At 45.5% G+C, this 24,101-nt stretch overlaps 1 protein-coding gene across 1 annotated transcript in view; it reads right to left on the reverse strand.

The window, feature by feature from the left end:
• Positions 1–24,101, reverse strand: part of fstl4 (follistatin-like 4) — a 231,085-nt gene that overhangs the window by 94,698 nt on the left and 112,286 nt on the right. The window contains exon 4 of the mRNA XM_056284298.1: positions 22,934–23,054. Within this exon, the coding sequence (XP_056140273.1) occupies positions 22,934–23,054 (121 nt within the window). The remainder of the gene's footprint in view (positions 1–22,933; positions 23,055–24,101) is intronic.

Here is a 24,101-nt window from a genome sequence, read left to right on the forward strand (position 1 = left end):
GGAGGTAACACAGGGATTTGAACTGGCGATCCCCCTATTGGTAGACAGCGGAATAGACCGTCACGCCACCCGGACGCCCCTGCTCTTTATTTCTATGGTGAGAAGGTATATTGTGCATGCATGCATGTATGCATGTGTGTGTGTGTGTGTGTGTGTGTGTGTTTGTTTTACAGAGACAGAAAGACACATGTGATGGCTGTATTTGTGTGAGCATAAACAACCCCTTCCCACAACTACTACTACTACTTTCGGCTGCACCCGTTAGGGGTTGCCACCGCCGATCATCCGTTTCCATTTCTTCATGTCTAAGGAAGAAATAAACAACCCCTTCCCACAAAAAAAGCGAAAAAACAAAACAAAACAAAACAACAACTCTGCTGGAGAAGCTGTAGAGGCCAACACTCATTTTACCCAAACTCTGACTTTCACTACATCTTCCTCTTTCTCTTTCTCTCTCCTTATCACAGTCTCTCTTTCACTCCTCCTGGAATATCATGTGTTAGTGGGTCTGTTGGGCATCTGTCGAGTTCAGCGTTGCTCAAGAGCCAAGGACAGCAACAAGGCCTCTCTCTGAGATCCCAGCATGCACAAGGAGAGAGTGAGGAACAACTTTGTTATTGAGAAGCAGGATTATTGCTCCATCAAGGACACCATCTGGATCAACTCGACAATGATTTACACAGAGCAGATGTTTGCCCGTGGAAAACAACGCCCAGTGCGGTTGGATCCATATTAAACGTTTTTCACTTCCGTGTAGGGGATCACTTACATTCCCTGTCTATCCTGGTTTGTCCATACATGAAGGGCTGCCATGTAAAAAGACTGGCTAATGCGTTCCTTTGTCTTCCATTAATCTGCTACGATATTTTTCTTTTTCTTTCTCCCTGCAAATCTGTTTTCCTAGGCAGCATTTTTGCTGGGGTTTTTTTATTTTTATTTTTCAATTTCTTTGTTCTGATAGACCCTTTTCAGAGCTGATGAAGCTGGGTGCTGGAGGGGGTTCTTGGAGAGAAGAGAGAAGAGGAGATGGGAGTGCAATAATACCACTCGGGAGGAAGCTCAGTTACAAACACACACAAATACAAACACACACACACACACACACACACAGAATACACATACACACTGAGAGGACGGACAGACAGATACACACTCCCTGTATGTAGGCATGCAAGAATGCTGAGAGACCGGCTGACAATAGACACACACACACACACACACACACACACACACACACACACACACGTATGTGAAGTGATGCTGGAGAAAAAAAAGAAAGGATGGAGATGCGGGGGGAGTAGATGTGTGCCCTGAAGAACAAGGGAAAGCAAGCGAATCAGTGGAGGCATGATAATGAATTATTTCCGAGCCAGAGAGGGAGTTAGGGGAGAGAGATAAAAGCAGACCACATGCCGAGGCGCTAACAGCCCGGGGGCTGCTGCCTGTGAATTATGGTGCGTCGGAACACATTCGCTGCCTGGGGGGACCGTAGAAAGCGGCTGCAAAGGAAAGGAAAAGAAAGGATAAGAAGAAACAAAAAGAACAATAAGTGAAGGCAAAGCAGGACCGAGGATGGCGAAGGGAAGCGGGAGTAGAAATGTTGAAAAGGGTAATGGGTCAAACGGCAAACCATCTCCGAACCCCAACCCCAAGGCCCCGCCACGCATGGATTCATATCACGGCGGCTAATTAGAGATGTAAAGACAAAACTAAACGAGGAGATGAAGGAGAGGCTTGGAGTCAGGGGCCGAGGTGGAGGGTTGGGGGGGGTGGCAGGGCTTATTCAGTGTATGCAATTACAGGAGATATTAGATGTCGGGGAAAACGGTAAGCGTGTCACCATTCATGTCTTGATGGTCCTATGATGATGTTCCAAACGTGTAACAGGGTTTAACAAGTGTGTCTTTGTTTTTGTTTTTTTGCCCCCCTTGTGCAAAGTGCTCGGAGCGTGCACCAACCAGACTACTTGACAATGTGGAGACAAAAATATGACGTGTCACTTGTGCCCCGCTTGTTTTTGCTACATATGCATATGAATTAAATATACATATCGAAAGATGCCATCAGTCCAGGTATACCCAGAAGGCGTTAGATGTTTACCCCTAAAACATGTACCACCCTGCACGGATGCTTCAATTTTGGTCAAGTAGGTACAGAATTAAAAAATTTTTTTTTGATATACTTTATTAACCCCTCTTGGGGAAATTCAGCTCTGCATTTAACTCATCCTAGCTGTGTAGCGAAGGGCAGTAGGCAGCTGCTGTACAGCACCCGGGGACCAACTCCAGTTCCTTTCCCATTGCCTCAGTCAGGGGCATAGACAGCAGTATTAACCCTAACACGCATGTCTTTCTGATAGTGGAGGAAACCGGAGCAAACCCACTGCAGACATGGGGAGAACATGCAAACTCCACACAGAGGACGTGGGATGGGATGACCCTCAAGGTTGGACAACCCCAGGGTTCGAACCCAGGATCTTCTTACCGTGAGGCGACAGCACTCACAACTGGGCCACCGTGCTGCCAATGAATGGAAGGGGAGATAAAACAGTTTCGCTTCCAATAGTAGCGGGAAATGCCTGTCCGTTGTAATTCATTCATTCTAAAAGGGAAGTTGTATTTTATTATGAATAATTTGTTACAATGGAAATTTGTCATTTTGTCACCTACATTGCTCACCCAGCACAGTGCAGGGTGGACGGATGTTTAGAGAGAGTTCCTAATGACCAAAAGGTCAAAGGTTTGAGCGGTTTGTTTTCAACCGATGGCTTGAAGTGAACCCCCTATGTGCCCGCTTCATGTAATTTACTTTAGACAAGGAAAAAAAAAACTGTTCATGTAAATAGTGATGAATTTCTGCCAGACAAATAAATGTAGGGCTTAGTATATCTAGAGGTATACACTTCTTCTTTCAGCTTATTCCCTGTTTCTCAGGGGTCGCCACAGCAGATTTTACAGTTTTTATCGGTACCCTGTGAGGGCACAGCACCAATGGCAGCTGGGACTCGACCATTCCCGTATGGAGCCTCGACCAATCCAATATGGTCTTGTCAATCAGCATAATGATTTGGCAAAATGTTTTATGTCGGATGCCCTTCCTGACACAACCACTAACCCTATGGATGGGGGCACAGGTAAAGTGCTGGATGCCATCCCAGTATTCATGGACTTGCGGCCATGCCTGTCGCCTTAATCAGGTTTGGTGTTTCGATATTTCTGTTGTGAGACTCGAATTTTTCACAAGCTATGTAAGATATCTCATGCAAAAAGGGTGCATTTGTAATATCATCATACATGATGAGCTTTCATATTTATTTAAGGGAAAGACTCTTACGCCTCCTAATTCTGAAGCACACAAGGATTTGCAGCCTCCCTGTGCACATGAGCCCCAAGACACTAAACACTTGTTGGATGTGAGGACACTCTTCTCTCCTTTGCTACTCTATTCTCTGATGGCCTTGTCTCCTTTTTGTTGCTCCTCTTCTCCTCTCTCAAATTCTGTCCTCTTTTAACTCTTTTGTCGATTTTCCTATCCCCACTTCCACTTCTCAACTCTTCTCTCAAATGTTACCTGTCCCTGATGGGAAGTATTGACAATGGTTGACTGACTTGGGAATTTGCCACTCGGCACTTGAAAATGAAATAAGCCAACATCTCACACGGCTAAACATGTCTTTCCAATCTCTGCAGACTTCTCCTTCTCCTTTCCTCCTCTATTCATTATCTTCTCTCCTCTCCATTTTCTTGTCCTCTTCTCTTCAAACCTATGTTCATCTCTTTTCCCAACAGCCTCTTCTCACCTCTCCAGGAGATTAGCTGCATCATCTAAGTGCCTCACAAAAGGAATGATTCGGAGATTAAACACACATAAAGCCACAGTTGCCATGGAAACCCACCAGCCTTCTCGCACCCATCATCATATACTAAACACAGAGATTGACCATGGGGCATGTGGGAAAGTGTGCTGCGGACCGGTGATGCTGTGTGCATGTTTATGTGTGTCAGTATATGTAAGCATGTGCGTACATATTGACGGGTGACAAATGAAGGGAAATGCCAACATGAAGTGTCTTACTAAGGTGTTGGTCTACCACAAGCCTCCAGATCAGCTTCAATACTCCTTGTCATAGATTCTACAAGTCTCTGAACTCTACTGGAGGGATGGACACCATTCTCCCTAAAGATATTCCCTCATTTGGTGTTTTGATGATGGTGGTGGAGACAGCTGTTTAACACGTCAGTCCAAAATCTCCCATAGGTGTTCAGTGGAAAATGAAATAATGAAAGCCACTTTATTTGACATTGTATTCTTACAATGAATTTGTTCTCTTCATTTAACCCATCCTATTGTATAGGAGGAGTGGGCAGCTGCAGCGCCCGTGGCCCAACTCCAGCTCTTCTTTCCATTGCCTTGCTCAGGGGCACACACAGGAGTACTGACTCTAACATGCATGTCTTTTTGATGGTGGGAGGAAATCAGAGCACCCGCAGGAAACCCACGCAGACATGGGGAGAACATGCAAACTCCACACAGAAAGGACCTGGGATGGCCTGGGGTTCAAACCCAGGACCTTCTTGCTGTGAGGCAACAGGGCTAACCACTGGACCACCGTGCTGTTGTGTTGAGATCTGATGATTGTGAAGGCCATAGCATATGATTTATATCATTTTCATCCTCATCAAAGTATTCAGTGACCCCTCATGCCCTGTGGATGGGGGCATTGTCATCCTGGAAGAGACCACTCCTAATCAGGATAGAGATGTCTCATCATAGGATAAAGGTGATCACTCAGAATAACTTTGTATTGATTTGCAGAGACCCTTCCCTCTAAGGGGACAAGTGGAGCCAAACCATGCCAGAAAAATGCCCCCACAGCATAACAAAGCCCCCAGACCCCCTGAGAGTAGGGGTCAAGCATTCAGGTCTTTCCTTTAATTTGTCACCTGTGTATATGTCGCGTTGGTCTCCTACATTCCAGAAGGGTGTGAGTCAAAGTGAGTCATTGCGCAGGAGCTTTGAAATGACAAATAAAACAAACGAATAAATGGGACAAAAGAAAACATCTCTCTGAGGAGACATTTTGGGGAACTTTACTTCAAAAACGTAAAGGGAGAATAGAGTGGGAGTTGTAGCAGAAATAAGTTGTATTCACACACACACACACACACACACACACACACACACACACACACACACACACACACACACACACACACGCAAGGGCGTTGGAACCGGGGGGACAAGTTCCCCTCAATGTGGAGGGGAGGTGAAAAAGTCCCCCCAATAACAACGACATAGATATATGCGTAAATATATATATATAATATTGGACATATACTCCCTGTATGTGCCAGCATTCATGTCATTTCCATCCCACAATATGTAAAAGTATTAGTTATTAACAACAACAAACAGCAAAATCCCCCCCTCCTCCCCATGTCTTTGGTGCTGGCAGTGGCCCGCTGAAATATAAGTTGTCCAATGCAGCAACGATGAATCCTCCTCTATTCATCATCACTCACAGGTTTGCAAATCCCCCCCTCCCCCAAACAAAGTGCACTTACCCATTTTTAAAAGATAAACACGTGATTATGATGAAACCTGAGGTTGAAACATACGTATTTAATTAAGTAAATGTATTTTCGCTAACTCCTGTCAATGCTAATCAGTGAGCGTGAAGGCTAGCTTTAGCTAGCAGAGATGTTGTGATAGTCACATGCAAGTAAATGCTAACGGTTATAACGTTAATACGGAACAGGTTACATTATTGTTAATAAAATGTTTTATATAGCATTTACATTCATTTCAGAGTACTGTGTTTGGGTAGTTTGGTAACTTCATAATGTGTTACTAAGCTGTTGGCTAACTTTGCTAGCTAGTTAAGCTTAATATGAGAAATTAAAACATTGCACAGTACAGCAACCTGACCTTAAAAGGCTGTACAGCATTTACAGTATGCATTACAAGCAGGTTAAATGCATATTTTGTTGCACTTTGTTGCATATTGCTTTCTTGCACTGTTCTATATTTTTTTATTATTAATACAATCTTCCAGTGGGAGGGGGGGGGCTTATCACATACATTCATGAAACATATTCTTTGTTGAAAACTGTTGTAAAATGGCAGTTTAAAACAGTTTTTTAAATTTTTTTCCAGGGGAGCATGCCCCCGGACCCCCCTACAGGGTTTTGTCCCCCCAATATAAAACTCTGTCCTACGCCCTTGCACACACACACACACGCACACACACAGGGTAACAACAAACATGTTTTGCAGAAACCAACCAAATTTCCGTCATTTTAGGAAGCAAAAGTTACACCAGATATTTAATTACATGCTCTAATCCGAATCTTCATTGGAATATAGTATTTTTCCCCATTCAGTAGTCTTCCACCTAGTCTTTCCTCTGCCATGTAACAATGCAGGATGGAGGAGGTGGCAACAAAGCCTCAACAGTCCCTAACCTGTTACTGTAGCTACCTGACACATGTTAATTAGCCAGGAATTCAGCTGACACACAGAAGGTGCCAGAACGCCCCATACACACACTGGCAATTAGCGGTGAAGGTCCACTGAGCGGTAATGAGGCTTAAGACGTAACACTGAGACAGTGGACAGAGGAGCGGAAAGGAGAGAGGGGGAAGAGAGAAGAAAAGTGACGAAGAAAGAAAAGGAGTAGAGACAGATTGGACAGTGTTGCAGAGGATTGGCAAGAGGGACCAGAGGGGCAGGGAGAGGGAGAGAGAGAGAGCAGGGGGGAGAGAGAGAGAGAAGGGAAGGGAAGGAGATGAGGGGAGAGGAAAGAGGAGCAGAAGAGAGGTTACAAGAGAGAAAAGGAGCGAGAAGGGAGGAACGGCGTGGAGAGAAAGGGAGCAGGGAGGAAGGGAGGGGAATCAACAGGAAAGAAGAAGAGAGCACATGAGATGAGAAGTCTTTCGGATTTAAAAGTAAAAAAAAAAAAAAACACACGGGGGGAAAAAAACAAGAACAAAACCAAAGGAAGAGCGGAGGTAGCCAAGTGCAGAGCGGAGAAGAGATGACACGGAAAAGAGGGGAGAAGAAGAGGGGATACACAGAGAGGATGGGAGCGTGGTGTAGGGAAAAAGGCCCGGCTGGTAATGAAGAGCCGAGCGGAGGAGTGCCTGGGAGGCATGTTATTTTAAAAAGTGAACCCAACTTCCACACAACTACAGTCTAAAGTCACTTTCCACTCTCCACCTCTCGCCCACCTCGCTGTCAGACAGGAACCCACTTCCAGGGGTACAGGAGACATATAATTATGGTGGCGGACAAGGGCAAACGCGCTACAAGGGCCCCAAACATTTCCATTAGGACAAAAGTGCTGCGGCCTTAGAAAGGGTGCCAATTCATTTCTAAGGCTGCAGTGTGTTTCTCCTAATGGAAATGTCGTATACGATCACAAGCAAGATCGGCTGTGGAGGAAAACAACACAAAAGACTTGACAAGACTGGCTTGAAAATGAGGACGGTTACACGCTAACGACAAATTTGAATTTTAGGACGTTACAGTTCATGCCAATACTTCCATCATTGCGTAACCATGGATATGGGTAATAAAATTACTCTAATAGCTGTGTCGGCATGATTCTTTGTGTAGTCACTGTATTTTGCTTGGAAATTACGTATTGCCTGCTTCCCTCCATCTCTCCATCCTTTAGTCTATGTAATCCATCACTTTCATCCATATGCAGTTTTAGTTTTTGCTGTTACTACAAAATCAGCTGATGACAGCATCCACTTGTGTATTTATAACAACTGAAAGTAGATGACGTCGTCCAAAAGATCAAAAATCTGGTCAAAAAATCCACAGGCTAGGGGGCGTCCGGGTAGCGTAGCGGTCTATTCCGTTGCCTACTAACACGGGAAGCCCGGTTCGATTCCCCGTGTTGCCTCCGGCTAGTTGCCTCCTCCGGCTAGGTTGGGCATCCCTACAGACACAATTGGCCGTGTCTGCAGGTGGGAAGCTGGAAGCGGAAATGTGTCCTGGTCGCTGCACTAGTGCCTCCTCTGGTCGGTCAGGCCGCCTGTTCGAGGAGGGGGGGGAACTGGGGGGAATAGAATGATCCTCCCACGTGCCACATCCCCCTGGCAAAACGCCTCACTGTCAGGTGAAAAGAAGCGGCTGGTGACTCCACATGTATTGGGGGAGACACGTGGTAGTCGGCAGCCCTCCCCGGATCGGCAGAGGGGGACAGCTCGGAAGAGTGGGGTAATCAGCCAAGTACAACTAGGGAGAAAAAGGAGGGGGAAAAAAATCCACAGGCTTGAAAAAGGTTTTGAATAGGTCAATTAAGACCTTACCCTGATTTCAGAGATCAGATTAAGACAAGCACATGAGCACTTCAGCGATGGCAGCATCTCCATGGTTGGGGGAAGATCAGCGTATTATTGTGGATGTAAACAAAACACACCCACTGACAAAATCCCATGCACAGTGGCAACACGCTGACAACTCTGTTTTACTCTTAAACCCTAAGACTTTCACTGATTTAAAACACCTTCGCGCAAAAGGTCAAAGGTTTTGGGGGTTTGGGGAGAGAGGCCTCCTCCTGAACGAATGAAAGAGAACTGGTCCCAGTTCCGGTTGGCACTGCGGTACTGTTTTGTGCTTGCTTGGCATAAATTCGAAGCAAAAAATGGAAATAGTGAAAAGTGCAACGTAAAGCATGTTAGAGGTCGTCCCACTGACAGACGGCGTCTTTGTGCTCGGTCAGAATGGCGGTTAATTGACTCTGTCTCCGTTAATGCCATCATTTGCATCACCGCGATCTCCGTGTGATAAAGATGCCCTTCTGGTGCCATATTGTGGCACCTTCTCCTTGATTGGTAAAACTTTGTGTATATACACACACACACACACACACACACACACACACACACACACACACACACACACACACGTCTCTTCATATCTTACCCTGTTTCCAAACACACACACACACACACACACTCGTCTCTTCTTATCTTACCATTTCCTAACACACACACACACACACACACACACACACACACACACACACACACACACACACACACACACACACACACACACACTCACGCTTCTCATTTCTTACCCTGCTTTTGAACACACACACACACACACACACACACACACACACACACACACACACATCCAGACACACACACACACTCGTCTCTTTATATCTTACCGTTTCCACACACACACACATACACACTTCTCTTCCATTTCTTACCCTGCTTTAGAACACACACACACACACACACACACACACGTCTCTTCATTTCGTACCGTTTCCAAACAAACACACACACACACACACACACCCACTTGTCTCTTCATATCTTACCGTTTCCAAACACACACACACACACACACACACACACACACACACACACACACACACACTCGTCTCTTCATATCGTACCGTTTCCAAACACACACACACACACACACATACACACACACACACACACACACACATACACTCGTCTCTTCATATCTTACCGTTTCCAAACACACACACACACACACACACACACACACTCTCACACTTCTCTTCATTTCTTACCCTGCTTTTGAACACACACACATCCAGACACACACACACAAACACACACTCGTCTCTTCATATCTTACCGTTTCCACACACACACACACACACTTACACACTCACTTCTCTTCATTTCTTACCCTGCTTTTGAACACACACACACACACAAACACACACACACACACACAGACGTCTCTTCATTTCGTACCGTTTCCAAACACAGACACACACACACACACACACACACACACACACACACACACACACACACACACGTTTCTTCATTTCGTACCGTTTCCAAACGCAGAGACACACACACACACACACACACACACACACACACACACACACACACACACACACACACACACGTCTCTTCATTTCGTACCGCCTCCAAACACACACACACACACACACACACACACACACACACTCACACTCGTCTCTTCATATCTTACCGTTTCCAAACACACACACACACACACACACACACACACACACACACACACACACACACACACACACACACTCATCTCTTCATATTTTACCGTTTCCAAACACACACACAAACACACACACACACACACACACACACACACACACACACACACACACACACACACACACACACACACACACACACACATCTCTTCATTTCGCACCGCTTTCAAACACACACACACACACACACACACACACACACACACACACACACACACACACACACACCCCTCCTCCTCTATCTGTTATTGCAGCCTTCCTCCTGCCTCTTGATTAATTGGGCAGATGTGCTGAGTGGCTCTGCCAGTGTCATTTCTCTATACCTGCACAATTAACAGGACTAAGGCAAAACCAACAGACTCACTGCAGAGGACAGGAACAGAGACAGAGCTAAGAGAGAAACAGCTGGGGAAGAGAGTGATACAAGGAAGAGAGGAAGGATGGAGAAGACTGAGTAAGAGAAAAAGAATACAGAGGGTGAAAAACTAGAAAGAATAAAGAGATGAGAGAAACAGAGAGAGAGAAAGAGAGACGGCGAGAGAGAGAGAGAAACAAGGGGAGTGAGACAACCAAGCTGAGCCCAGCAGGTTTCCCTTTATATTGTCTCCTGACTCTATCTCTCCTCCTTCTCCCCTTTGCTTCAACCCTCTCTCTTCCCACCTTTTCTCCTCTTCGTTCTACTACTGTCTTTCCATGCTCCTCCACTCTTTCTTTGTTGCTTTCCTAAGCTAACCCCTAGATGGGTGGTGGTATCTATCTATCTATCTATCTATCTATCTATCTATCTATCTATCTATCTATCTATCTATCTACCTAAAGCTGTGCCTCTTATAATAACATGTGAGGCAGGCTTTGCTAGATGTTCTCTGTCCTGTGTTAAAGCCTTCAGTGTTGTGGGGTTGGGGGTGAGAGGGATTAGTGGCCTCCCGCAGAACTCTGCTCTGCAGGACTTACTGCTTGACCCAACCTGAAGGTCTGCCTCGCAAGACACCGTGTACAATGAGATATGCTAGGTGCTATATGGATGTGTATTTGGAAGTGTGTGTGTGTGTGTGTGTGTGTGTGTGTGTGTGTGTGTGAGATAAGAGCCTGGCAGCGCTTGTTTTAAATGCATACGTCTCACATTTTTGCTCAGCTCAGGCTGCTTTGTTGTTTGAGGTAGAGCCGTTCACCTGATCTAGGTGATAAATCTGGTCCCAGTGCTGGCGCCACATTGGTTGAACTTCTGGGTTTATGAAGTTGAGGAAACGACATGTCACTGCTTTATTCAGTGTACATGTACGTGATGTGTCTCCAGCAGCTGTGATGATTTTACTGCGGTACAGAACTACTCCAGACACCTTATCCACAGCTGCAGCACCATTTCCTATCCATTTTAAACATTAAGAAGTCACAATCACCGTGTCTAGAGGGATTTATAATGAACGGAACAATTAAATAAGCTTTAAAATTCAAGATGGCTGACATTACGAGCTAACCAGAAAAGGCTGGAGAGTTTATCCAGTAAAGACTACGAGGGTTGTAATGAAAGAAAGCAGCCGAACAAGGTTTGTTTTGGACTTTGCAGTGCAACAACATCCTGTTACACTGCTTTCATAACCAGGCTTCACTTTGTCTTGGTCGACTGTAAATTAATTTACATTTCATTTACTTATCTGTCTATTTTAATCACTCATCTGATGGACCTTACGGCTTAACGGTTAGCACCAACATTGTTGCCTCATGGGAGAAAAGGTCTTGGACGGACGTCAGCCTTTTCGTGCAGTAGGTCATAATGTTCGTACAGTGAAATCATGGGTCTTCTCTCATTTAGTCCACAGACATGCTGGCCAGGTGATATGGAGACTCTTTAAGTTGGCCGCAGGTGTGAAAGTAAGTGAGAAGGTGTCTGTACGTGTCCGGCGATAGACTCGCCCACTGTCTAAGAAACCCTCTTGCCTGCTGGAATAAGCTCAAGCCCAGCGTGACCCGAAACTCCATAAAGCGGCAGTGATTTTGTAACTCAATCCATCACTGAAAAGTAAACAATCCTATTTCATCATTATTATTATCATTAATTGTCTATCATAGTTATATCCATGGGTGGCATGGTGGCATAGTGGTTTGTGTAGTCGCCTCACAGCAAGAAGGTCCTGTGTTCGAGCCCCGGGGTAGTCCATCCTTGGGGGTCGTCCCGGGTCGTCCTCTGTGTGGAGTTTGCATGTTCTTCCCGTGTCTGTGTGGGTTTCCTCCGGGGGCTCCGGTTTCCTCCCACAGTCCAAAGACATGTAGGTCAGGCGAATCGGCCGTACTAAATTGTCCCTAGGTGTGAATATGTGTGTGTGTGTGTGTGTGTGTGTGTGTGTGTGTGTGTGTCGGCCCTGTGTGCGTGATGCACAGGGCGTGTGTGATGCGTCAGTGCAGTAATACTGGGGTAGTAGTGCTTGTAGTTAGTGCATGCTGCATGCTGCTTCTGCTTGCTACTCTCTGCTCTCAGCTACTGCCGCCGGCTAGCCCTCTTTGTGGGGGTGAAAAGAGGAGCCGAGTGCGTAAGTCTCCCCTGCCGGTACATAGCCTCTCTACCGCCAAGACTCCTGCAGTGCCTCCTCGTGGCCACACATGGTAACTGGGTACCTTGCGGTCCCTGGCTAAACTGTAGGGGATCTCGGAGCTACAGTGGTCCCCAGAGGTCTAATGCGCAGGCCCATGTGAAGTGGATACGCCCTGGCATTGACCAACCACTGTCCCACTGCCTTGTGGGTAAGTGTAGGACGACAAAGGCTAGGGGAGCACACCCTGAGAGAAAAGCAATGTGCATGGCGGCGCACGATAGGCGGTCCTCTGACAGACTGGAGCTCCGGTAGCCTCCTGCAGCTGTGGAAGAGTGCTGGTCGTCTTGGGCCCCCCTTGCCACCAGATCCCACCCTCTCACAGTGAAGAAGTGCTGCTGGGACATGCGCACCCCCAGCGGCACTGTAAATAATCTCTTTGCGCAGGTATCCACCTCTGCCTCGGTGAGACCAGCAACCGGAATATGGATCAAAGTCTGGCGGCGATGGGGTGTCTGGTGACGGGAGCAGGTATGAATGCACTGGAAGCTCCTAATCAGACCCCTGCACGCCAGCGGCACAGGGCTATTCATGGTCGCCAGCAGCTGGGCTTGAGTGGCAGCTGCTCTCGGCAGACCCCTGTGTGTCTGAGCAGCCCTATTTAGGAGCCACACTGCTCACCCCAACTGGGGAGGGGCCTAGAAAAGGTGGCCTAAACATTGCCCACTCAAAACATCCTGGATAGGCTACCGCACCTATCGGGACATTCCACTCTGCGGTCGAAATAAAAAAAAGAAAATAATTCCCTTTAAACTGGCAACATGGAACATAAGAACTCTGCTGGACGTTAATGCCGAAAGACCTCAGCGAAGGACTGCACTCATTGCAGCGGAACTCAATCGCTACAATATTGACATTGCTGCACTCAGTGAAACCAGGTTCCTGGATGAAGGCTCCCTGAAGGAGGACACCTACACCTTCTTCTGGAAGGGATACCCTGCAGGAGGACAACATCAGCATGGTGTGGGATTTGCAATAAAAAACAGCCTCCTACCAAGACTCACTGAAACACCGATTGGCATAAGTGAAAGGCTCATGTCACTCAGGATCCCTCTGGCCAAGAAACGTTATGCCACCCTCCTAGGTGCCTATGCACCAACACTGCCATCAGAGGATGACGTAAAGGACCGCTTCTATCAGTCACTAGATGAGGCTCTCCGTCATATACCCAAGGAGGACAAGATCTTTTTGCTGGGCGATTTCAATGCCAGAGTGGGGAAAGACAACAAGGTGTGGAGTGGTGTCATTGGTGGGCATGGCATCGGGAAAGTCAATGCAAATGGACTGCGCCTCCTAAGCCTCTGTGCTGAGCATGGCTTGACCATTACAAACACCCTTTTCCAATTAAAAAATAAGCACAAAACATCCTGGATGCACCCACGCTCCAAACATTGGCACCTATTGGACTACATCATTGTGAGACGTGCTGATACAAAAGACGTCTTACTCACTCGTGCAATGAGAGGTGCTGAGTGCTGGACAGATCACCGGCTCATCATGACCAGGCTCCAGGTGGAGGTACGCCCTGCTGTTCGCCTCCAGAGTTCAGGAAAGAAGAGGCTTGACTGTACCCGGCTAGAAAAGGCTGAGGTCCAGAACAATCTCCGCCTCTCTCTGGCTGAAAACCTGGAAGACATTGAGCTTCTCTTGAGCACGGATGATTCCATTGACAGGAAATGGTCTTCCGTGAGCTCCAGACTCTACAAGGCAGCATCCCAATCCATCGGTTACAAGAGCAGAAAACACCAGGACTGGTTCAATGACAACACAGGCACAATAACTTCCATACTCAAAGGCATGCATAAAGCACATAGTGCTGTCCTCAACAATCCCACATCAGCTACACTCCGGCAACAATGGCAAGCATCCAGGAGAGAGGTGCAGTCAAAATTGCGTGCCCTGCAGAATGAGTGGTGGATATCGAAGGCAAATGAAATACAATCCCATGCCGATAGAAATGATATGCACAACTTTTATGATGCAGTGAAAACCATCTACGGCCCAAGAAACTGCTATGTCTCCCCCCTGAAGTCTGATGATGGTACCACCCTCATAAAGGACCAGAAACTCATCACAAAAAGATGGGCAGAACATTTTGAGACTCTTTTGAACCAGCCCTCCCCAACAGATCCCTCGATCTTGGATGAACTACCTGTCCGCCCCACCATCCAAGACCTTGACCTTCCACCAACCTTTGAAGAGGTTCATTGTGCAGTTAGGTCGCTGAAAAATAACAAGACCCCTGGCCCTGACAGTATCCCTGCAGAGATTTTTAAACAGGGAGGCTACCTCTGCACCCGTGCACTTTTCCTGTTCATCTCACACGTATGGAAGAACGAAACTGTCCCTCAGCAGTGGAGGGATGCTAACATCATCTCCATATATAAAGGCAAAGGAGACAAGTCCCTCTGTGGCAACAGCCGTGGCATTTCACTACTGGCTGTTGCTGGAAAAGTCCTGGCCAAACTCATGTTACACAGGCTGGTAAAACACATTTCAGAGGAGCTGTTGCCTGAGTCACAGTGTGGGTTTAGGAGGAATAGGAGTACTGTGGACATGGTGTTCACAGCACGGCAACTCCAAGAGAAGTGCAGGGAGCAACATCAGAACCTCTTCATAGCCTTCATCGACCTGTCAAAGGCTTTCGACACAGTCAACAGGGACATTCTATGGAACATCCTCCTGAAGTTTGGCTGTCCACGAAAGTTTGTCAACATCCTTCAAAGATTTCACGTGGGGATGATGGCACGTGTGACCATTGGAGGCCAGGAATCCGAGCCCTTCAGGGTGTGCACCGGGGTACGTCAGGGGTGCATCCTTGCTCCAGTTCTCTTCAACATATTCCTCCTGTGTGTGACATTGCTGCTCCACAAGGAAATCAGGAAGGACAGTGGGGTTACTGTGGACTTCAGACTAGATGGAAACCTATTTAACATCCGTAGGCTCCAAGCGGTCACAAAAATGACATCGGAGCACATCATTGAGTTACAGTACGCAGATGACTGTGCAGTTGTGGCCCACACACCCGAGGCACTACAAGCTACCCTTGCAGCTGCTGCAAGGGCGTATGGTAGGCTGGGGCTCTCTATAAATGTGACAAAGACTGAAGTAGTATGCCAGTGGGCATCTACTCCTCCATCTCATTCACCAACCTCCGACAAACCACTTGCAACAGTGGAATCCTTCAAATACCTGGGCAGCTTCCTCTCTGACGACTGCATCGTCTACAGGGAGATGCAAAACCGGATTAAACAAGCGTCATCCTCTTTTGGCAGACTTAGGAGAAGGGTCTTTCAAAACAAAGACCTCAACCTCCACACCAAAATATCTGTCTACTTGGCAGTTGTCATCACGACTCTCCTCTACAGCTGTGAGGCATGGACCCTGTACAGCCACCACCTCAGGATGCTTGAGGCCTTCCACATCAGATGCCTACAATGCATCCTGAGGATAACCTGGCGTGACCGAGTGCCCCATACTGAAATACTCCGCAAGACCAACTGCATCAGCATGGAGGCTACCGTCACCCAGCACCAACTTCGATGGCTCGGTCACGTCATCAGGATGCCAAAGGAGCGCTTACCGCGTAAAGTGCTGTATGGCCAGCTACATCTTGGCCGCCGCTTGGCAGGGGGCCAGAAAAAACGGTACAAAGACCAGCTGAAGACCATCATAAAGAAGTGCGGCCTGAACCCGAGCCAGCTGGAAGACACTGCCGCCCAACGCTCCATTTGGCGGGAGCTCTGTCAACAGGGGGTGCAAAACCTCGAGAAGGACCGCGGTGATCGACGGACCAGAAGACGTCTGAAGAGACATGAAGCCAGTACCACACCTACACCCCCAGTCAGTGATTTCACCTGTTCTGTCTGTGGCAGACATTGTGGATCGCGGATAGGGCTTTACAGCCATAAGAAGACTCACAAGTGACAGAGGCAGGATTGTCATCATCGGAAACGAAGGACAACCTAAAGCAAGCAAAGTGTCGGCCCTGTGGTGGCCTGGCGGCCTGTCCAGGGTATCTCCCTGCCTGCCACCCAGTGACTGCTGGGATAGGCTCCAGCATCCCCGCGACCCTGAGAGCAGGATAAGCGGTTTGGGTAATAATGGATGGAATGATATGTATGCATAATCTTGGATGGATACAGCATGTATAGTATGTACTTTACAGTATACTTGTGTGTACAGTATTCTGCGTTATCTGTTTTCATGCAGGTTCCTAGTTTGCTGTGTTGTGGACATGTGGTTTAGTTAGGGTGTAGTCAATATGCATAGACTATTTAAGGGAACTGTAGCGGCTCCTATCATAACTAGTCTTGTGCAGGTGTCTCCACCGAAGCATTTGCAAACGGCGGCTCACCTCACCTCACTATGTATGCAGCCCATGTATCACCTCAGGGCAGCGTGTGTCGCTTTATATACTTTACACATGTATCCACAAAGGAGATCTGACCTTGTGTGACTGCATATATTACAATATATCTGTGGGCTATGGCTGCCTCTCAACAAGCCTGCTCCCTTATCTGCCTCAGCACTAATACAGTTTACTGCAGGGGTTAATGTTTCATATCTTCGTTCCCGCACCGGTAACCCCAATGTCAGCGAGACAAATTTCTGTACATTTTGTTTGTGGAAAGTTAACACGATTGTAATTTTGGTTTTGGAACACAGCACAGGAGAAAAAGGGAATCATGCTTTTCTCTGTTATGAATAAATGCTGTGGTACGAGATAGGAAACAAAACCCAAGTGAAACAGCACACCATTACCAAACACGCGATACTTGTGTACTACGATATGCTGTTTAGTCAGGACAATGATTAAAGTAATGCTGCTGTAACAAAGACACACAAGAAGTTTACAACATGCTCAACTTAACATTCAGTATATCGTTATAGAGTCATAAATGGGTCTAAATATAAATCCTTAATTTGGTATATAAAAAAAGCTGACCCCTACTATAATAGAATAATTTTCTTTATTTTTGTTGCATAGTCAAGTTGCTGGGACTACAATTATGACTTTTGCTATGTTTTGGAATAATCGCTTAATGTGCGCGTAAAGTCCAACTTTTTGGGTGCCCCTCTAGATAAGGGTGCAAGATATTGTAGGTGCAACAGGGTTATCACATCAGCCTCATAAAATCATTAACCATTAAGTTTGGTGTTTAATATAATACAGGAAGTCCCCGGGTTACGAACGAGGTCCATTTTGAGTACGTTCTTATGTCGAATCTGTATGTACTAAGTAGGAGCAGTTACGTGCAGTTCAAATCTAGTGTCAATTAGTCAAATGTTTGCTTTATTATTTCCACATTTGCTTCGATCGTGATCGTTTCCCTTCGCTTCAATGCATCACCATCACATGCTTTATATTTTACTTTATATTTACATTTGAAGCCATGATTATGAGAGTAAACAAACAAAAAATTTAAGTGAAAACAATGCACACAACAATGTTTATGCAATCTGACTTAAAATGGCGATGGCATTGTTCTCCCTCGGGCCGATGAACCGCCAAAAACGCGCAGTGTTTTGAGCATCGCACATCGTGCAAAGTAGTCCATCCGTTCGTTAGTACAAACCATTGTGTGTAACTTGATTTTTTTTTTTTTTAAATGATCGTCTTTACGGAGGCCAGTTCGTAAGTACAGGAGTTTGTATGTCAGGTGTTTGTAAACGGGGGACTACCTGTATAATAAACTTAATAAACTACCAAAGTTGATGGGATAATCTAGTTGTAACACTGTGCTAGAGCCTTAGCAGGTATCGCTATATTTGACTCTAAACAGACGATACATGATGGCAGACTATCTGACCACCGTGACCGATCAGAAACTGAGAAAGGCACTGACTATGTACAGACTCAGTGATCACAACTTGGCCATAGAGACTGGCAGACCTGGCTGCCCAGAGAAGACAGGCTGTGTCAGCTCTGTCCAGAGAGACAGGTGGAGACACAGCAACACTTCCTGCTACAATGTAGCACATACCAAGACTTAAGAAAAAAATTCTTCACAAAAATTAAATGTAAATTCCATGACTTGGACACACTCTCTGACCAGAACAAAATGCAACATGTACTTGGGAAAAACAGTGTCAGCGCCATAGATGCAGTGAGATATGTCAGGTCATGTCACAGCCTGAGAGACAAGCAGCACAACACATGACAGCTGTAGTCTCCTCACAACCCATGCTCCACCTTTTGATCTACTTCCGTTTCTCTATTGTAATGGCTGTTTTATTGTTTCTTTATTGGTTGTTACATTGTTGTGCTGATGTTCATTATTAGTGTTATTGTGTACCGTTCAAACTGTATTTTTGATGCTTTGGCAACATTGTTGTAAAACTTTGATGCCAATAATGCCCTTTGAACTGAATTGAGAGAGAGAGAGAGAGAGAGAGAGAGAGAGAGAGAGAGAGAGAGAGAGAGAGAGAGAGAGAGAGAGAGAGAGAGCGAGAGAGCATACACAATCTATCTACAATGGTAGCAACCAAAAGAAAATTAACTGCCTGAGACCGAATAAATCACAAATGAATTTAAATAACAGCACTTTCCTCATGTGAGATAACTACCACTAAGACTAACTCTGCTCAGATACTTGCCTTACTTGAGATCGCCCCTGCGTGGCGATCAGAGGTGTGTCTTGTTGTGCGGGACCCGAGTCCAGGGAAAAGAGTTCTTCCCCATCACAGCTCGTCAGCTGAAGATCATCGGTGCTCCGTTGGTCTTCCGATGATCTTGAAGGAGTCTTGAATTTACAATGTGTCTATGTTTAGGAAATGAAAAGGGATCCGGTCGCCTTGTCTTGCTATGAAAACTGCGTGCAGTAATGTAAAGACAACGTGGTCCTTTGTTCTGCAGAGAAGGGGTATATATCTCCTGCATGTGGGATCCACCACAAGAGAGAGCGGGTTTCAGTTCCACCGCAGGTTTAAGGATACCGTCCAACACAGTGAAAGGTTAGAAGATGGGTGGAGGTAATTGTCAGTGAGGCTGAACAGAGAATAATGGGTATTGTTGTCTACAGGCAGGACAGCCCCTACAATATAAATGTGTAACATACAATAATTTATGTAATTTTAAGATCTCCAGGAAACAAAATACTCAATATACTACTAAACATAATCAAGTAGATGACATACTGGCTATGGATTGTGCTGTAATTCGAATTTAACGGTTTTGGAGGGCTGTTTAAGCAGAATCCCCCTAACGGAGATATAAAGCCAGTGGAAAAAAGAGGGGAAAAACAACACAACAAACAACACGCTGATTTTTTTTTATTAGTATTCTTTATACAAAAATCAATATGACCACAATCATCGTGGGACTGTTCTAGAAACAAATTCCACTCTATTACGGCTATGTTCAAAAAAAGGGGTTTAACTGAACGGCTGCATGAGAGAGCTCCCAATGCAGGGTGCTTGTCAAGGTTTATAGATTAAATAAGTACACACCCACGCACACACACACACACAAACTAACAACCCGCCCTCCCACAACCAAAAAATAAATAAATAAAGTAAAATAAAACCGAAGTTTAGTGACTGTGGGAACAGAGCAGAAACTGGCCAAAGACCAAAGAGAGATAAATATGGTCTTCAGTAGTCACAGAATTTGGTTCTAGGTTTTGAATTCTATCTCCATGCCTTTGTTTCATTATGCAAATTTCTACTCCATAAAACACACCTGTGATTCCTGTCTCCCCACCACCAACACACACACACACACACACACACACACACACACACACACACACACACACACACACACACACACACACACACACAGGCTTTTACGCCCATTTAAACAGCGACAGAAACACAGTGCCAGTGCCAGTGAGGCGTGGGGTAACTCAGTTTGTAAAACTCGCAGCTTTCAAAAAGTCTTGTTTGTGAAGTTCTAGTGCAATGCTGGTGAGTCAGGTTTATGCAAAGAAGAATATATATCCTTAGAATAGCAATACAGATAAATATGCAATTAATATCCCTAACACACACACACACACACGCGCGTGCACAAATAAAGATGAAAACACATGTGGGCATGCTTACATGCTCACACATGCATATTCACCACCATAATCATTATCCAAAGCACCAGATGCAGCCCTCCAAAGTAACTACTCCCACTGGGAGCCCTTCTCTGCATCTCAACAGTTAACCTTGAGTGTTTGTCTGATCAATAGCGTGTTTTATTAGTCCCCATCTACTCCTTCACCTGCTTGTCAAACATTAAACAACTTGACGCAACACCCCCGACACACACACACACACACGCACACACACACCCACCCACACACACCTCGTCAGGCGGACCTGGAGCTAATCACAGCTAATCACATACCTTCCAGAACATGAGAGGATAAATGTGGCTTGGTAATGGCGTGATTGGCTCCCGTATAAAACCAGTCATTAGGAGGCCAAATCACTGGTGAGGTTCAATAAGACCTTTACTGGCTGAACCTGAAGCCATCATAATGCTTGCCAGTCACCGCTCAGAATTTGACTCATCAGCTTCACTGGGACATTGGCGCTGGTTTGTTTAACCTTGAGTTATTATGCAATATAATATGGACCGAGGAAAGGCGGAGGGATCAGCCTGAAGCAAAATTAGAGGGATGGAGTAAAATAGTTCATCGCCTGCTGCTATGGCGTCCGGTGGCACTAACACAGCCTGTGAGATCCAATTTGAGGAGGGCGGGTGATTATGGGCCGGACTGAAGCGAAGGTTAGGCGCTCTCAGCCTGACCTCCCACAGGCCATTACAGCTTCTCCCAAACGTTGTATTCACCGCCTGACCTGGCCTCACAGCTCATTCTGGCATTATCGCTTTATCTGTCACTGAGCCCCTTTTACCCTGAACCAGAGGACAACTTTAGCACAGTTTGCAGCAAAAAAGTAGAGAAGCTTAGGGAAATAAATAAGTAAAGAGATAAATGGAAAAAAAATCCAAAATAAAACATCATAGCCAATGTCATCAGCCTTATTTTCTGGGTATTTTCTATTCAAAACACATTTGCAGACGAGATTTAAGTCAAAATGACCTATAATCCTCATATAATCAGGGAATAAAATCTGAACGTGGATTGAGCTATAGAAATGCAGCATAGCTTAGGTATATATATATATATATATATATATATATATATATATATATACATACACACACACACACATTTTTTTTCTTCATTTTTCCATGTTTCAAGCAAACGTCACACTGTCCAATGCAATGTTATTGGTCAGGAGGGTAAGATAAGTTGACCAAACATGTCCATATATGTTGATACAGAGAAAGAATATGTATTATTATTATTATTATTATTATGTTATCATTAATACTATCATTATTTTATTATAATATTTGGCAATATGTACAGTGTTGCGTCACCAATAGAGCCATTTTGAATTTGAATTTGAAAGAGACACAATGGAAGATGGTCTAACAAAACGGGAAAGAGAAAGAGAAGAGAAGAGAATCGACTGTTGATAGCAGCTCCATAAATACTGAACGTGACTAATGGTAGCCCAAATGAATACATCTTGTGTGTGTGCGTGTGTGCGTGCATGTGTGTGTGTGTGTGTGTGTGTGTGTGTGTGCGTGCATGCGTGTGTGTGTCTGTGTGTGGTTGGTCCCGACCGACAGCTGGTAATAGAGGGATAGGCAAAAAGATCACAGACAGTAAGCGACTCATTATATTTTCCCTCAACTAGCAAAACTATGATGTAGAATCTGAGATGCAAGCTACAAAGTTTTTTGGGGTTTTTTTGAGGGGGGGATACAAGTTACTAGATACTCGCTCACCAACCAAGACTGGAGAGAAGCTCCGCCTCTCCTATCAACCAATGACGACGAGGCTTGCAGCAGCTCAGCACGTCTCTCAGCAGAGTAGCAGCTTATGAGCACAAGTCGATAATTTCCTGCCTACATGTGTACTCAAGAGTCCACAGCTAAGAAAACAGCACGAGTATCACTGGTGGAAAGAGCAGGGACAAGGCTAAAGGGTCTAACTGAGCTAGGCTGATCAGCTAGAGAGTCCTGAAATGAGAGGGTGGCAGGCTAAGTGCCAATCTCTGATAGTCAAGCCAATACCACCTAATCTAACATCAGCCAAATGCACAAGCTGCCGCCTCTGAATAGACAGTTCGACTGCAATGATAGAAGAGGAGGGGCAAATATTCTGACCTACGTTTCGGAGGGTGGAAATGTGATAAAAGGGGAAAGAAGACAAAGAAAAGAAGACTTAAAGAGATGAGCAGGAAAAGTGGAGAAGGAAGGGGCGTAAAGGCGACTCACGGAAGGTGGTGTAGAACTCGTGCAGCGTGAGGTGTCCGTCATTGTTGTAGTCGTCGTAACGCAGCAGGTCCTGCATGGTGCACTCCAGCAGGCAGTCCTCCAGGTGTTCCTTCATGGAGATCTGGGGAGGAGAAAATAAATAAATATATATAAACATATATACATATATAATAAGTAGGCCTATGCTCAAGCAAACACACAAACACATGCACGCACGCACAGGTAAACACAAACATGCATACGCTTGCATGCTCATGAACTCACGCATTGAACTCATGAATCACACAAGCACGAGCTCAAAAACGGAACACACATGAAACATACATAATAACACATTCATAAAACCTATGCACGCACACACACAAATGGAACACACAGAAAACACACACGCACAAACTCTTCACTTCATTTCTTACCCTGCTTCTGAACACACACACACACACACACACACACACACACACACACACACACACACACACATCTTCAATTCTTACCCTGCTTCCGACACACACACACACACACACACACACACACACACACACACACACACACACACACACACACACACACACACACACACACAGTATTCAGCCCCTATCCCCTCAGAGTTAAATAAATGTGCATTGTGGCATACATAAATGTACTAACACACACACACACACACACACACACACACACACACAAGTCTAATCTGTTGAAGAAACGTGTTGAAAAATGTGCCAAAGTTAGTGATAAAACCAATTAGGATACATAATTTCAGCCTAAAATCTTATCACAACGTTTACTCTTTCTTTTCATCACCCTATCTCCCCGTCTTCATCCTGCGTGTTTTCTATTCAGAGATAAGACTAAATGCCCCTGCTATGGAAATTCAAATATCAACCTTTGGAAACACAGAGGATTATGCACCACTTAAATATTCCATAAACGCTACACTTGCAGGCTTTAGCTAACCTTACTGGTTGAGATTTCCTTTTAGACTCGCACCAACTTTCTTCTTCTGGTGCTGCGAAGCTAAGAAAGATTCTCCCATGTTATTAAATATGGAGTTTTATCAGAATAAGCTGATTAAACGTGATTAAGTTTGAGGTGTGCATACTGTGGAAATTGTTTTTCCACACTTGGTCAGTACCCGGGCCTCCCGCCGTGCTGCTGGGAGCCGGCACTC

The sequence above is a fragment of the Lampris incognitus genome, chromosome 8 (genome assembly GCF_029633865.1).
Source record: "Lampris incognitus isolate fLamInc1 chromosome 8, fLamInc1.hap2, whole genome shotgun sequence".
Lineage (NCBI taxonomy): Eukaryota > Metazoa > Chordata > Actinopteri > Lampriformes > Lampridae > Lampris > Lampris incognitus.